The following is a 16,428-nucleotide window of genomic DNA, read 5'->3' on the forward strand; positions in this document are numbered from 1 at the left end:
GGGGTTGGCTTACAGGTTCAGAGGTTCAGCCCAATATCATCAAGGTGGGAGCATGGCAGCATCCAGGCAGGCATAGTGCAGGAGGAGCTGAGAGTTCTACATCTTCATCTGAAGGAAGCCAGGAACAGACTGACATCCTCAGACAGCTAGGAGGAGGGTCTCCAAGCCCACCCCACAGTGACACACTTCCTCCAACAAGGCCACACCTTCTAATAGTACCACTCCCTTGGCTGAGCATAGGCAAACCATCACACTCCACTCCCTGGCCCCCATAGGCTTGTTCAGACTATGGAGGCCATACCTAAACATAGCATAATAAAAAAGTACGTTTAGTCCAACTTCCAGAGTCCCCATAGTCTAAAGCAGTCTCATCAGTGTTAAAAGTCCAAAGTCCAAGATCTCTTCTGAGATTTATCCAATCACTTAACTGTAATCTCCAAAGCAAGACCGGAAACCACCTGGGCAAACTCCAAACTCTGCATTTCTATGTCTGATGTCAAAGCAGTCTTCAGATCTCCAGCTGTTTTTTCATCTGTGTTGACTGCAACAAACTTCTTTCACGTGGACTGGTTCCACTCCCTGTTACCAGATTTTCTCAGTAGATAGACCTCAACTCTAGCATCTCCAACATCTGGGAGTCTCCAAGACAACTTCAGTGTTGCAGCTTCTTGTTTTAATGTTTGAGAACCACACATGATCTGGGCTCCTCCAAAGGGCTGACCTCACTTCTCCAGCTCTGCCCTCTGTAGCACTCTAAGCTCAGGTTGATCCACTCCACTGCTCTTCTTGGTGGTCATCCTATGGTACTGGCATCTCCAATATGCTGGGGTCTTCCACTGCAACTAGGCTTCACCAATAGCCTCTGATAGGCTTTCTTCACGATGCCAAGCCTCAACTACTTTGCATGACCCCTTCAGTCCTAGGCCATCAACTGTAGTTGAGGCTGCACCTTCACTAATGGCCTAACGTGGCCTCTCACAGTGGCAAGCCTCAGCTGCTCTTCATGGCCCCTTCATGCCTTCAAAACCAGTCCCAGCCAGGTGACTCTTCCACATTATGAAATACACCCTTGGCTATCTCTGGAACACAGCTTCTTTATGCTCTCAGAAAACACTTCCCAGAAGATTCACCTCAGTGATGCTGGTTTCTTCTTAATCACCACTAATTTCTTAGCTCCAGCTAACCAGCATCAGTTTTCCCAGTCGCCCCCTTTATTCTGGACTCTAAAGCTAAAGCCATGCGGCCAAAGCTATCAGGTTCTGCTGCTTGCTGGGGCTGGAACATGGGCCCCTTGTTCTATTACATTGTCACCAGCTTTCTGTTTTCCAATTCCTTCATTGCCTAAGCTTGGCTGTCCTGGAACTTGCTCCATAAACTGATTTTGAGCTCAGAGATCTGCATGCCTGTCTCCTAAACACTGGGATTAAAGACGTGGGCCACCAAGTCTGGATTTAAGTTTTCCTTTACCTAGAACTTTACCTGATCTTGAGATTTTGGGTTTTTTTTTTTTTTTTTAATTCTGATACTAACTTATACTGATCCCTGTCTTTCCTGCAGAGCCTCCCTAATATCCTCACGGACGATCGATTTAAAGTTATGTTTGAGAACCCCGACTTCCAGGTGGATGAAGACAGTGAAGAGTTCAGGCTTCTCAATCCACTTGTCTCGAGGATTAGTGAGAAGAGGAAGAAGCAGCTGAGACTCTTGGAGCAGCAGGAGCAGCTCAAGAATGTAAGGCTTGCCTGTCGGCCAATAGATGGGGATAGCTTCTTTCTGTTTGCCTGTTTTAAAAAACCTTTTATTCTGAGGTATACATTGCATTGTGTTGCATAAGGACACTTTGACACCAGTCTACATTGAGCTGGGACCCCCTTCCCTCCACTCTGTCCCCTCTCCTCCTGCTAGTCCTGTTGTTCCACTGGACACTCTTACTTCTACTCTGATGTCATAAGTGCACACATGAGTATGTGTGTGCACATGTGTATTCTGTATAAAATCTAAGAGCCTCAAATGAGGAAAAACATGACATTTCACAAAGCCAGATACTGTGTGTTTCGGCTTCTTGACATACAGTTTCTGTGAATTACAAAGCCTCTGATTATACATGAGAGGTAATTAGTTTCATACTAATTGCTTGACATTCAGCCCGGAGTGTATCTTATTAATTAAAGGCATTTCTTCCCATGCTCCATGGAGCAGCTGTCACGTACTCTGATGGGCTGATGCCTCTAATAGTCCGTGTTTGGCTGGGGGAAGAGCTCTTTCTGCTATTTTTGATTTCAGGAAGAGGAGGAAGAACCGGAAGGAAAACCCAGTGATGCAGAAAGTTCAGAGAGTTCAGATGATGAAAAAGATTGGGTTGAAGAAGTCAGGAAGCAACGCAGACTCCTGCAGCAGGAAGAAAGAGTGAAGCGGCAGGAGCAACTGAAGGAGGACCAACAGACAGTCCTGAAGCCCCAGTTCTACGAGATCAAAGCAGGCGAAGAGTTCAGGAGCTTCAAAGAGTCCGCCACCAAGCAGAAACTGATGAAGTAAGTAGCCTGTGGAATCCAGCCATGCTCCCTCCTCACACACTACCCCGAGATGGCACCTATTCTCTCTGGGTGTTAGGTACCAGAGGAGAGGGTGGGGATACGCCCCACCTCCAACCCAGCAGGAAAGTCATGGTAAAGCCACTGGCCCCTAGCTGCTCCTTAAATAACTCTTTGAAGTCTTCATATATTAACATGTGTTAGAACACTTTTAATCTCTAAAAGCCACACTCTTGTCCCGTGTTTACTATTGGGCTGCCCAGCCTTTAGGTACTTGCTGTGTTCACACCCTGCAGGTCAAACAGCATAGCAAAGGCCTCTGAACAGAAGTGGTGTTTAATTCATTAGTTTGTTCTGAGAAGGTTTTGTTATGAAGCCCAGGATGCATCGACTTTCCAGTCTCCTTCCTCACATCACTTTTGAGGCCTGGAAGTATAGGTAACAGGACCTCTGCTTAACAACCAGACCAAGGACTGTGGGATTCCTCAATTGGTAAAGTGTTTGCTGTTCCAATGTGAGGGCCTGAATTTGATTCCTAGTAGCCATGCAAAAGAGCTGGATGCAGTTGATCCTTTCTGGGAATACACTGATCCCTGGGACTTGACCAGTCAGTCTAGCCAAATCAGTAGGAAATCATGTCTCAAGAAAGAAAAAAAGGAGAAGCTGGGTGGAGTGGCACACACCTTTAATCCCAACACTCAGGAGACAAAGGCAGGAGAGTTACAAGTTGAAGGCCAACCTAGGCTCCTAGTAAATTCCAGGGCTATACAGAAAGACCCTGTCTCAAAAACAATTAATTAATTAAGTAAGTAAGTAATTAATTTTAAAAAGTAGAGAGTAATTGAAAAGGGTACTCAACTTTGGCTCCGGCTTCTGCATACATGTGTGTGCGCGCGCGCACACACACACACACACACACACACACACACGGCAAACATGCCAAACACCTTACCCTAGCTCAGTTGCCTGATTATTAGAAATTTACTCAAAAAATTTGCAAGAAATTTTATGTCCTTTACAACTGAATGGAGAGATGGAAGATCAGTAGACTAGTCAAATGCAGGGAGATAGGAAGAGTGGGATAGGGCCTGGGAGAGAGGAGAGGAGCTCGTTCTAGTGGGTGCAGAACTTCCATGTGAAACAGCATGTTCTGGAGATGCTGTTGCTTTGATGGCTGTGGGATGCTTGCTGCTCTCAGGCGGTCCACCTCATATGCTCTATTGACATGGTTCAGTAGAGACTCATACTCAGAGTATCAACAGATACTCACCATAATGAAAGAATATCAGCCCTCAGAAAAGTCGTACTGTTTTACACTGTTTTCAGTTGTCAAGTTCAGATGGTGCCTCTTCCCCTTGAGACTGTAACGTTGGACGCTCTAGGTGGTGTGGGGAGCAGCTGGTGGGGCTGGAGAAGTCAGGCAGAGCCAGTGCCACTCTGCCTCTTGAGCTTCTTTCTCCAGCACCCAGTTTTCCATTCAGGAAAAGGTGATTTTTACAAAGGTCCAGGGGAGAAGGTGGGGTAGGGAAGGCATCAGTGTTGCTTCTGGGGTTCAGACATGTCTTTCTCATCTTCACACTTCAACAGCTAACCTGACACATGCTGGGTGCGGCTCCTTCTACTCAGAGCCTAGGAACACATGTGTTCTAGCTAACCAAAGGTGTGTTATAAAGAAGCTAGAGAGATGGGGTTGGGGATTTAGCTCAGTGGTAGAGCACTTGCCTAGCAAGCGCAAGGCCCTGGGTTCGGTCCCCAGCTCCGAGAAAAAAAAAAAAAGAAAAAGAAAAAGAAGCTAGAGAGAGAGAGAGAGAGAGAGAGAGAGAGAGAGAACACACAGAGAGACAGAGAGAACACACAGAGAGACAGAGAGAGAGAGAAAGAGAAAGAGAGAGAACAGAGAGAGAGAGAGTATGTCATGGATAGAGTTTTGTCTGGGGCATCCATTTGGTTAGTTTTGGTTTCTTAGAGACAAGAGTCTCAATCTAGAGAGCCCAAACTGGCTGAGGCTTAACCATAGCTCAGGCTGACTGTGTTCTCACCTACATGTGAGTGGAATTGCAGTCCTGTTGCCACTCTGTCCTTAGCCTTTTGAGAAACTGCTAAATAGCTTTGCAGGGTAGGTGCACCATAACTGTGCACCTTGCTTTGTCCGGTGTTACTCTCGGGCCACTGCTGCAGATTGCTTTTCTTTATGTATTTTCTGCTGCATTTGTCTTGCTTCATGTGCTCCCAACTAGTGCTTGGGATGGAGAGACTGTCAGTTACCCCTTCACGGTCTTCTCCAGAAAACATCATTTCCTGGTAGAAAACTGCAGTGGTTGTTTTCAGTGTAAACATAGGAATTAGGCCACTGGAGGGAGTGGGGTGTGGAAGTATGACTTAGCTCACTGGCATTCTTCCTGTGGGCTGGAGCTGGATATTGTGAAAAACAAACAGGATAAAAGTTTGTATTTAGGGTAAAGAGATGCTCAGCAGTTAAGAGCATGTGCTGTTTTTTGTTTTTGTTTTTTGTTTTTCAATAAGCAGGGTTCAGTTCCCAGCAACAAAATGGTGGTTCACAACCATCTGAAACACCAGTTCCAGGGGACTTGATGCCCTCCTCTGACCCCCACAGAGCCAGGTCCACACATGATACATATACATATATGAAGATGAAATACTCATAAACATAAAACACAATTTAAAAATGTTTTTAGGGGTTTTTAAGATTTGTATTCAATAGAGCAGAAGAAATGGCTCCATGGAGAGAGAGCTTACTCTTCTTTAAGAGGACCTGAGTTTATTTCCAGCACTGACCATCAGAAGGTTCACAACCATGGGTAACTCCAGATCCCAGGAAACTTGACTCCCTCTTCCAGCCTCACTCTCATACAGCACACGCTCATGCAGATTGTCTGTGTAATTTTAAAAATTTTAAGAATAAACAGCAGGTCTAGCAAGGTGCCTTGTGGGTAAAGACACTCGTTGGCAATCTGCGTTTGGTCCAGGTCCCACGTGGTAGAATGAAATAGCTATAGAAGTTATTTGACTATCACACATGCTCTTCTCTGCACACTAATAAATGAAATGCAATAAACTAAACATTTTTAAACAAAAATAAGCTACAGCTGAGGGAATCCTGCAGGACAGCACTCTCAGTGAGTAAGAGTCCCTTTGAGAAGAGCTAAGTGCTTGCTCCTTAAAGGGCTATCCCAGTGGGGCTGGCTAGCATTGGCAAAAGCATTTTCCTGAGTGCTAGTCTTGACTGGATTATTGTGGCAAATCCTGGGCTTGCAGATTTTAATACTGCTTAGTAAAGCATTGAACCATTATCCTTCAGAGAACTGAAATAACTCCTTATGTTTATCCCATGAGTCACCACAAGGCAATCCAGAAAAGACACCATCAAAATGAGATGTATTGTGTTGAAATATTCACTCAGACTTGCCCAGCTTGAAAATTATTTTTGTAACAGAGAAAATAAACAGTCAGTAGTCAGCAGGTTTTAGATAAATAGTAGTAGTTTATGCCCAGTTCCTTTTTCAATACAAACTTTCATGCTTTGTACCCTGCTAACTGTATTTCTGAGTTATTCACCCACTATCCATTCATCAAATATCCAAGGAGTGCCTGGTATGAATGAGCTAAGACCCTCCTAGACCCTGAGGACAGGAAGGAAGGACACATATCTGTTACTCCTATACTAGCAGATATCCTCTGAGTCAGAGAGGTGTGGAAGAGAGAGAAAAGAAAGGGGCTTGATTGAGGGAAAACTCAAGAAACTGTTTGTGAGAGTCTTGTTGGAACTGGCCTTTTGAAAGGTATAGTATTGAGCACTCAGTGGGGTGGGGACAGGTCCCACAGGGCCCTGGAAAGCCATGGAGAACTGTCCAGCTGAGATTAACATCATCACATCTGTCTTCATCAGTCCTTCCCTCAATACAAACACTTTATATAACAATACTGTGTGTTTATTGTAGAATTAAGTCATAGAAGCAGAAAGGGTCCTGTTCAGAAACCCATAGCAAAGTATCTCAGCTTTAAAACAGTGGTATGGGAGAGACTGTACTCCCAAGTACTCAGACTGTCAGAGAGTCTGAGAAGACAGCTGCCACCACCCCTCACCCCCAAAAAGGTCCAGGTGCCTAGACCATACCCAAGGCCAAAGGCTAGTGGACCTGGCAGACCCAGAGCCAAGTTACCACCCAAAAGGCTATGCAAGGGTGGGGGGAAGGCAGACACCAGCTATAACACTGGCTACTGATTTAAATCCAAAAGCAGACTGAAACAGTCGAGGGTAGCCTTGAAGTGTCTAGCATGTTCCCTGTGAAGTGAAGCAAATCTGACATTCAAAGTATAGAGCTGGGTTTTCAGCTTATGAACTCCACAGAGCCTATGTCTTCCCAGTGTATCCCATAGACAAGTGGAGACCTAAGTCTGGGCTTGTGGTATGTGTTGATTTGAAAGATGCTAGCCCTTTCGTGTGATGTGAAAGACTTCAGTGTGCTGAAGATATGTTTAGTATGAAGATATGTTTAGTAAGAAGTAGAATCCCAGGGAAAATATGTTTGTGAGTCAGATAAAAGCCATACATCTGTTTGGTTAAGTGTGCTGAGAGCATCACACTTTTTTTGGCTGCTTAAATTAATCACCCTCACTGGAGCTTTTGAAGCTCCATTTGCAAACTAGTAATATTGAGAGCATTGAAACTTTTATAGGAAAGAGAAAATTTTGTCAGTTACTTAAAAGACTTACTTAGTATATATGTACATGCGCTTACCTGAGTTTATGCACATGATTATGTGCATACCTATAGGGGCTAGAGAGTGTCAGGTACCCTGGAACTGCAGTGTTAGATGTGAGCTGCTGATGTGGGTGCTGGGAGTCAGACTTGGGTCCCCGTCAAGGACAGAAAATGCTCTTAACCAATGAGCCCCCAAAGTTGGTTATTTAGGAATACCTAACATTGCACTTTTAAACACTGAAGCACTGTTTACATCTTATATTTGGATTGCATTTGCCTTGTAACTAGAGTCTGTCCTGAGGAACAGTGAGGTATACTGCCTTCTGCTCTTTAACTTGCCCTCCCCTGCAGAGGGATTAATAAAAACTGGTTGAGGAGTGATTTTTTAATTAAATGTTGCTAATTAAAGAAATTTTAAAGTGTGTATTTTAAGCCTCAAAGAAGTAAGTCATTCTCCTTTCCTGGGGCAGCTAATAAATATCTCATTTGATTTTTTTCCCCTTGTAGTTTATGCCCAGTTCCTTTTTCATATTAAGGAATCCTTACTAATCGTGTAGGCTCTTCCCTTCCTGTTCTACCCTGGATAGCTGGGTGTCTCAGCTTCTAATCTTTATTTCTCTGTCTTCTCTTTGTAGTCACCATCATGTTTTTATTAACTTGTCCTGTTTACATTTTTTCCCTGAAATACATAATTGTACCAACTAGAAAATGTCATGTGTTGTCACCTTCCGCCCCAGACCTGAAGCCTGGGGTGGGGGATAAGGAGAGCCTGAGGTAAGAAGGGAAACCAGCTGCTGCTGCAGTTCTCTCTGACCAGTCACACTCAAGCAACAGACGATGACCTGCCGGGTGGCAGCCACACACTGACTTTCAAAGGGAGAGGAGGGGAGCTTGCTTTAATGTAGAAGTCTGCACACCATCCCCAGCTGTCTCTGATCTTCTGCCATGGCTCGTCCTAACACTCAGCTTGCCTCTCTGAGCAGCCTAGACAGAACAAGTTTTTACAGGCACAGGAGGAGAGAACATTGGGAGAAGGCAGTTATGTGCCCTACTGTGGAGGAAGTCAGGGCGTTCTTAAAGAGTAGTAATTTCCCACAATTGACTTGAAAAGTCTTTTACTTCCCAAATTAAGGTTCTCTGTGGCCCACTTTGTCTCAGTGGCTCCATAGTTCAGAATTCCTGTTAACTTTGAAGCTCACATTGAGAGCAGCCATGAACAGGCTAAGGAATCTGCCTAGGTGGACAGTTTGCACTGCAGTTAGCTCATGCCTCACTTTTGAGTTATTTAAAACATTGCAACTGGATTTTAATTCCTTCCAGTTTGTCATGTGGGAGCTTGTCACTAGGACCACTTGATGGACACGTCTTCTGAAGAGAGGTGTAAATCCATGGTCTCACACACACCTGAAAAGTAAACTCCCTCCTGGAACCCTGGTTTTAGACTTGATCCACATACTGCCTGGGGCAAGTCATTTAACATTTACCTCCCTTTTGCCATCTATAAAGGATAAATACTTCTGTCTCAGGGATGTTGAAAGGATTAATTAGTTAGTCTGTAAAGAACTTTGAAGATGAAAAGTACTTTAAAAGTGCTTCTTAATAACGTTATCGCCTAGAAAAGAGCGCCACTTTTATGCTAACCACTTATGCCTCAGACTGTGCAACGAAGGTGTGCTTAGCATGCTACAGATAGCTAGCTATAAAGTGAAGTGAGCTTCTCATGGTGTGAACATCAAACATTGGTTTCAAAATCGCAAAGGAACTTCACTGTGTAGCAGCTTCCTCAAGAGTGGGGATCCACTCATAATTAGTTACAGAGATCATTCTGGGGAACAGAGGACAGAGGATGTCTCTCACAGTCGCCCCTGCTCCTAGTTCTATCAGGTTTTTGGGTCCCTCAAGGGAAGGTGAAGATGGAAGGTCCTTGGGCTTTATTTTGTTCTTGTGCACTCCTTGATTTGCAGAGGGAAGAAACAGAACTGCAAGGCAAATGGCGCTCTTCCTTTCTGGTTCCTTCTCCTGTGCTCTAGGATCTCATCTGGGGGTAGGCAAGCATTGCAGCCATCCTGGAGCAGGCAGATCTCCAAAACAAGTTAGTGGGGTGGGGATCTAAATGTCCTGGCTTATGATAAAAACATTTCAGTAACATGCAGGTAAGTTTTAAGTATCAGTGCTATTGGAATTTGAATGGGATATCAGTCCCGGATGGGCATATGCATTCCTGTAGTCCCAGAACTAGGAAGGCTGAAGTAGCTTGCCTAGAGTTTAAAACCAGCTTGCACTATAGAGTACAAAGTCTTCCTCTCAGTACGGGCGTGCGCTCTGGAGTGGAGTGTCAAACCTGAAGATACCAGCAGATGTCTCAATGGAAAAGGTATCAGGTGGAATTTACCCAACATTCAAATTGTTTCTGTTCCCTGTCAGTGTGAACAGAGGGATTTGTGTTCAGTTGTCCATGCAGAAGATGGGGATTGACCAAGGCTGATGTAGAAAACCAGAAGTGTCAGGGGACCCCTGTGACAGGGAACTCAGCTTGCACCCAGGTGCTTGTAGGAAGTGAACGAGGGGCCGCATGTCCACCCACCTCAATGGTTTAGATACAGAGTGACCAAGAATCACCATCACTGCAGACTATCCCAGGAGACCACAGGCCAGAAACACTGTTTGCATTTTGGTTTTAGAAATATAATCCAGGGGCTGGGGATTTAGCTCAGTGGTAGAGTGCTTACCTAGGAAGGGCAAGGCCCTGGGTTCGGTCCCCAGCTCCGAAAAAAAGAACCAAAAAAAAGAAAAAAAAAAGAAATATAATCCAGTGAGCTCAGTGGCAGCCATTGAGGTTGAGGTCCATAACCATTGAATTAATTAGTGTTTGTGTCAGCCACTGTTTTTACAGTGCGCTTATGGAAAATGACAGTTTGAGGACAGCTGACTCTCTGGGCTCTGTTAAATGAGTGTTACTGTTTACCATGTGCATGAAAGACGTGTTCATGTGATCAGCCCTAATTAAACCTATCCCAAATAGTCAATCAAAGCATGTTAATGAATATGTCATTCTTTTAACCTCCTACAGCAAAACTCTGGAAGATCGCTTGAAACTTGAAGCAAAACATGGGACCTTGAGTGTGTCAGACACCACTGTTGGCAGCAAACAGTTGACATTTACTCTCAAGAGGGTAAGTAGTTTCACAATTGTCACCTCCGTCTCCGCTGAAAGGAGCAACACCACAACGTTCTTCTCAAAGCAGTTTATTCAGGAACCTTTCTTTCTGCATGCAAGCAGCAATCTCTCTTTTCTTTTCTTCTCCCTTTCTTCCTCCCCCCCCCCCAGCACACTCCCTTATATCCTCCCTCAACTCCGCCTCCTCAGTCCAGACTGTGTAATCTCAGTTCATAGGTCCACGTCACATGACCTGATCTTGCGTCATGGTGCACCTGCACAGCTCTCACAATGAACATGGCTAGTTTCAGGTGTATGAGGAAGTCAGGTGCTAGTCACGAGACTTAACTGCAGTCCCGGGCGCCATTTTGGGACTGCCGCCACACCCGCTCCCCACATCCTTTGTGACTGTATAGCTAAAAATGGTTCCCTACACACAATTTTATTTTAATCCACACAGGAAAGCTCTAGGTATGCATATGGCTTTGGGGCCACTCTCCCAAGCTTCTCTCATTGAAGAAGCCTTGTTTCCTACCCCAGTGCTTCCCTATAGCCAGAGCCCCAGCTGGGTGACAGCTACAGAAGAGTATTCATGGGAGAAAGGCCTCATGCTGGAGTCAGCCCTGCTTGGCAACCTATGTTCCTCTGGGTCTCTGTGGCCCATTGTGCAGTCCAGCTTCACAAGAGCTCTGTCTGAGCTCTGTCCATCACCCAGTACTTACCTACAAAGGACTGTGAAGTGACTAGCTTTGCGATGGTCCCATCTGGCTTGCCCAAATACAGGCATTTCCCAGAGTGATTTCTCAGTCAGTAGTAATCTGTTTTAAATTGTCTTGAAGATCCTTTTCTTCTTTCTTCTTCTTTCTCTCTCCCTCTTCCCCTTCCTTCCTTCCTTCCTCATTTGTTTGTTTTGGATTTGTTTTGTTGTTTCTGCTGTTTTGAGACAGGGTCTCTGTATATAGTCCTGGCTGTCCTGGAACTCACTCTGTAGACCAGGTTAGCCTCGAGACCCGCCTGCCTCTGCCTCCTGGAATTGCAGGTGAGCACCACCACTGCCAGGCAAAGAGCCATTTCTGAAGCACGATGTAGTCCTAATGCCTTTTGCATATTGTGGGAGGGACTAAGTTGCTTAAGTATCTGCCATTAGCTAACAAATAACACAACATGGTCTCTTTTCTCAAAAAGATAATTTTTTCCTTCCCAGTCATATCCCTCAATGAAGTCATCAAGTAAAAAGGGCGACTGCAAAGACAATTGCCATCCCCTATGGCTCCTTCTCTAAACTGACATGTCACTTACATGCTGTAAAATCCCCCAAGGTTTTCTTTTTAAGTGTATGTTCTTCACTTTTTAACAATATACACAGAAGGAGCTCTGTGTTTCACACAGGAACATACACTTAGCAGTGGAGTTCTTGCAGTTCTGTCAGTCTGTGATTTATTCTCTTAAATAGGTCAGAATTTTTACGCTAAAACTACTTGATATGTTAGGCTTTTTTTCTGAAATCAAATGAGCAGAGTATAACTTGTTAACACAAGGCTTATTGTCAGCTTTACTGTCTGTAATCTATAAGGAACACGTTTATGTCTCCTTTGAAACAGGAGCCGTCTCTAGGAACAGACCCACAGTGTCTCTGCGTGGCTCTGTCCAACAGACCGTAGTGCAGCACTGCTCTCATTCTATAATCATAGCCACTTGTCTCCCAGAATGAGACAAGCAGGAGCCCTGAGCTGTCTGAGTGGCTGCTCATCTGGTCAGTTCTTTCAGCGAAGTTGGAAAACTTGACAGGAGAGGACTTGCACACCCCCTCATGCTAATTAATCCCTCACACTCTCTTTTTTTTCTCTCCTTCTGATGCTTACTATTGTTTCTCCAGGTCCGTGCATATGTAGGTAACACTCTGCAGCTAAACTCCACCCCATACTCAGCAAGACTGGCAGTGACTTCTAATAACATTCACTAGGTTTATAACTGTCCTGCTCGAAGCTTTTGTATCAGAGCTGGGGAGATAGCTCAGTGGAGGAATGCTGGTCACAGACCCCAGCTCTGGCAGTGAGACGGCTCAGTCATTCCCACCCCACAGAACTGTTAAGTCAGAAGTCACAAAGTTGAATGTCACTTTGTAAATTTGTGGTAAAACGAAAAGATGAGGAGATACCCTGAGACTTGCTTGAAGTGACACCAGCGCTGAATCAAAACCCTTTGGGAGAATATACTATGTCAATTAATGATTGATTTATGAGTTGTATTACTTGATTGGCATGCTCTTAATCATTTAGTTTATCAGTGTTAAATATATGTTTAAAGATATATTTGTGTATTTGTTTATAGAAGTTTCTTTTTGTTCTATATTCATTGTATATGATACATTGAGGCAAATTGAGGTGCTTTCTGCAGTGCCCGTTGAGTTCACGGGGAGGCTGCGTGTGCTAACGCTGGAATCAGAGCTGTTGCTTATGTCATCAGCTAGCATCTGTCCTCTCCCCTTCCCCACAAGGGCTTCAGGCTGCAGCTGCACAGGAACAAGGAGAAAGAAGAAAAGCTGACTTGGAAAAGAGCTAATTGCCCTGTAAATCTTGATGAGTGGGTGACACGGTGGTATGGTCTTCCAGTGCAGCCTTGGGGAGAGAGGCTAATGATAGACCTTGTGTGTGGGGAGCTTTGTCTACAGAACAATAGAGGCCTCTTCCAGAACTGCCCCCACAGTCCTGCTTCACACTGTAACGACAGGGCCACACTCGCACATGAAGACTCCAGAAATCCTCACAGCTCCTAGCATCCTGTCTGTCTGGGTTCAGCATATCTAAAGAAATGCATTTTATACACCAGACATGGTAGTGCACACCTACATCAACCTTAATCCACACTTGGGCTGAAGCGGGAAGATCATGAGTGTGAGGCCAGTCTGGGCGACACAGACACTGTTTAGGGTGGGGAGGATTTAAGGGAACCTTAATGTGTAGGGCAGAATATTCTCCCCTCTTCTGCCCCTGCCCCCAAGTACTCACTGAAACAAACCCAGAGCCTTGTTCATCAGAATTAAATAGTTGTGCTAACTCTGAGGGTCTTGATGATGTGCAGTGTGGTCTACAGGACAGGTGCTGTCCCCAGGTTCCAGGGTCTCCCTTTTAACACAGAAAACCAGTGCCCTGACTGGCCGCAAGGCTCAGCCCTTTCTCTCTGCTAAGGAAACAGGGCAAATGACACATTTACAAAATTAGCCCAAAGTAAGAACTCCGGTGGAGGAAGTGCCTGCGAGCCCACGGCAAGGCATCTAGTCAGTGTTTTAGGAAGCAGAGGCTACACTGACATACCACATCTTTTTATACATTTTATTTATTTTTATCTGCACAAGTGTCTGTGTGTACACAAATGTCACACATGTGGAGGACAGAGGGCAACTTGAGTTATTTCTCTCCTCCACCATTTGGTCCCCAGGTGATCAAACTCAGGTCACCAGGCTTGATGGCAGATACCTTCACTACTAAGCCACCTCACCAGCCTGACGTAATGTTGACCAGAGGAGTGAACCAGGAGGCTGTGGTTGCATCTCCATCCCTACCCCCGCCCAGTGAGGGAGGGAGCCCCAAATCCCAGAAGGCTTCCACCTGAGTTGGAAGGGCACGCTGGGCAGGGTTTAGTTTGAAAATGCACAGGATGTACTGATCACCAGAAATGGACTGGGTGTCATATAGGAACCCCAAGCCACAAGAAGGCAGAGAGTCAGAGGGGCCATGAGGTCACCAGTTGCTTTCCTACCCTTATCTCCCAACACCCTCTCTTTAAACTCACATGGTTTTTCCAGAGGAACATACTGGTGAATACCTGCATTTTATCCACGTGCCAACAGCAAGCATTGGTGTAGATTGCAGACTCCTTAGCTCCTCTGTTTGGTGGATTCTGCACTGATTGTCTGCTGAGTAGGGGTGCCATTGGGAAGAAAGTGGGGTCTGGGAACATTGGCGCCTTTCAAGAAAACTCATATGGAAACCATCCCTGCCAGCCTGCCAAGGGTTAATAATAGCAAACCTGTTGAGTCCAGTGAGCTTCCATTCATCAACCCTTCCCTCCTCCTCTCCCTCCCTCCCTAGCACCCAAAAGCTTGGAACCGGTCCTAATGAGTTATCCAATCAGGTGTAGGTCATAGTACATTTTGATATGTATGTGATAAAATACATGTCTGATTGGTATTTGATAAAATGCAGTATTTCTTTGTTTGCCTTTAAGTCTGTGTGAATGAACTCACAGTTTTCAGTGTGCGTGCAGAAGAAGGCATGAGTCCTCTAAAGGCATTCCAGGTTTCTACTTTAAGGTCAGGCTGGTGTATGGACGTTTCTCCTTTTGCCCAGAGATTCAGAATTTCTCCTTTGCCAGTGAAAACTGCTCGTTGTCTGTCTGCTGCCCCCAGAGCGGGCTGTCATCCAGTAGCCAGAACACGATGCTGAGTGCATAGCACACTGACTGGCAGCCCTGTGCCCCACCCTGGGGTCATAGCAAACCCTTTCCTCTACTCACCTCACTTTCTTTTAGTCTGAACAGCAAAAGAAGCAACAAGAGGCTGAGAAACTGCATCGTCAGGAAAGGAAAAAGCTGCGTAGGTCTGCCAGCCACCTGAGGTCCAGACCCAGAAGAGGCCGGCCCTTTCACTGACCAAAGGAGTGAGCCTACAAACAACTTGGAAACTGTTTCTCCCCATGGATTCTCACAAGGGCATCACACCCAGACGAGGGAGTGTGGTAGTTAAAACTACACGTAGATGTGTGTGTGTGCATGGTGCTGGTGGTCTGACCGGCCCACTACCCGGCTCCAGTAGTCCCTGGCTCCGGGAGCTTTTTCCAAGTCACTGCCCTTTTGAATATTGTCTTCTCTCCTGCTGATGATCAGAGAAAGCAGTCATCATTTCTAATATTGGAAAGGTCTACATAAAATGAAAAGTTTTATTTCTGCTGGAAACAACGGATTATCATGTTATAAGAATGGTTTGGTTTTTTGGTTTGGTTGGTTGGTTGGTTGGTTTGAGACAGGGTTTCTCTATGTAGCCTTGAGTGTCCTGGAACTCATAAAGATCCACGTGCCTCTGCCTCCTAAGTGCTGAAGTTAAAGGGAGGCACCACCATGCCAGCCAGAAAGTCTGTCCTCACTGTCTTCTGCCCCTCAGGACTGAGTGAAGTCCTGCCCTTATTTGCCCGGTATCTGCTGATTGGCCCTGTCTGTGTGCATGAGTATGTTTGCAGGCTTACTTGCTTGCTTTTGTATTCCTTTGGTATACTGTTTAAACTATTTTTATATCAAGAGTGTAAATCAATGGTAATAAATAATAAGTGAACTCTACTGGCTGTTGTCTTAGCTTGTCACGAGATTACATAGTTATTTTCTGATGAAGTACTATTTGATACAGGCAAGGCCTCTAAAAGGGGATGCTTTCATTTGGACAGTTTCTCTGAGGACTGCTACCTGTGGAAATTTTAAAATTTACTTTGGCTTCCATGCTCAGGAGTTTCTTGTGTAAACAAATGGAATGGGAGCTCTTTGAACCATACCTGTGGTGAGTCCACCAGGCAGGACACAAGGACACGTTAGTTAGCAGTCAGTGTTGTAGATTTGTAGATTTGGCCACTGTCTTCCTACATGCACACATACACACACACACACACACACACACACACACACACACACACACACACACACACACACACCCCTACCTATTAACTCTTAAGCAGATCCTTCCTGGGGCTGAGCCCCTGGTGGCCCCTCTTCCCTTTCTCAAAGTTTCCCATTTTAAAGTTGCCGTGCATACTGGGTCTCCTGCTGTGTCATTCCTGTGTTTCTGTTAGTTGCTTTGGTACAGCTGTCACCAACATACTTAATGTAGGCTTAAGGGATTCCTCTTGGCTCTTGGTTTCAGAGGGTGTCGTGTGTGCAGAGGCTGTTCACATAGCTACAGGCAAGGAAACAGAATCCCAGCCTTGGCCTTAAAGGGCTTGCCTGGGCAACCTGTGGCTGACTTCTGCCAGCTA

The 16,428-nt window shown here is 45.3% G+C and overlaps 1 protein-coding gene across 2 annotated transcripts in view; it reads left to right on the forward strand.

Moving 5' to 3' along the window:
• Nol10 (nucleolar protein 10) overlaps positions 1-15,742 on the forward strand; it is an 81,078-nt gene extending 65,336 nt beyond the window's left edge. Inside the window, 4 exon segments of one of the 2 annotated variants that reach the window (NM_001014076.1) lie at positions 1,558-1,731; positions 2,284-2,531; positions 10,325-10,427; positions 14,942-15,742. In NM_001014076.1, the coding sequence (NP_001014098.1) occupies positions 1,558-1,731; positions 2,284-2,531; positions 10,325-10,427; positions 14,942-15,061 (645 nt within the window). In that variant the 3' untranslated portion in view covers positions 15,062-15,742. 2 annotated transcript variants of the gene reach the window in all.
• The last annotated feature ends 686 nt before the right edge of the window (positions 15,743-16,428 follow it).

Source organism: Rattus norvegicus, chromosome 6 (genome assembly GCF_021556685.1).
Source record: "Rattus norvegicus strain SHRSP/BbbUtx chromosome 6, alternate assembly SHRSP_T2T, whole genome shotgun sequence".
Classification (NCBI taxonomy): domain Eukaryota; kingdom Metazoa; phylum Chordata; class Mammalia; order Rodentia; family Muridae; genus Rattus; species Rattus norvegicus.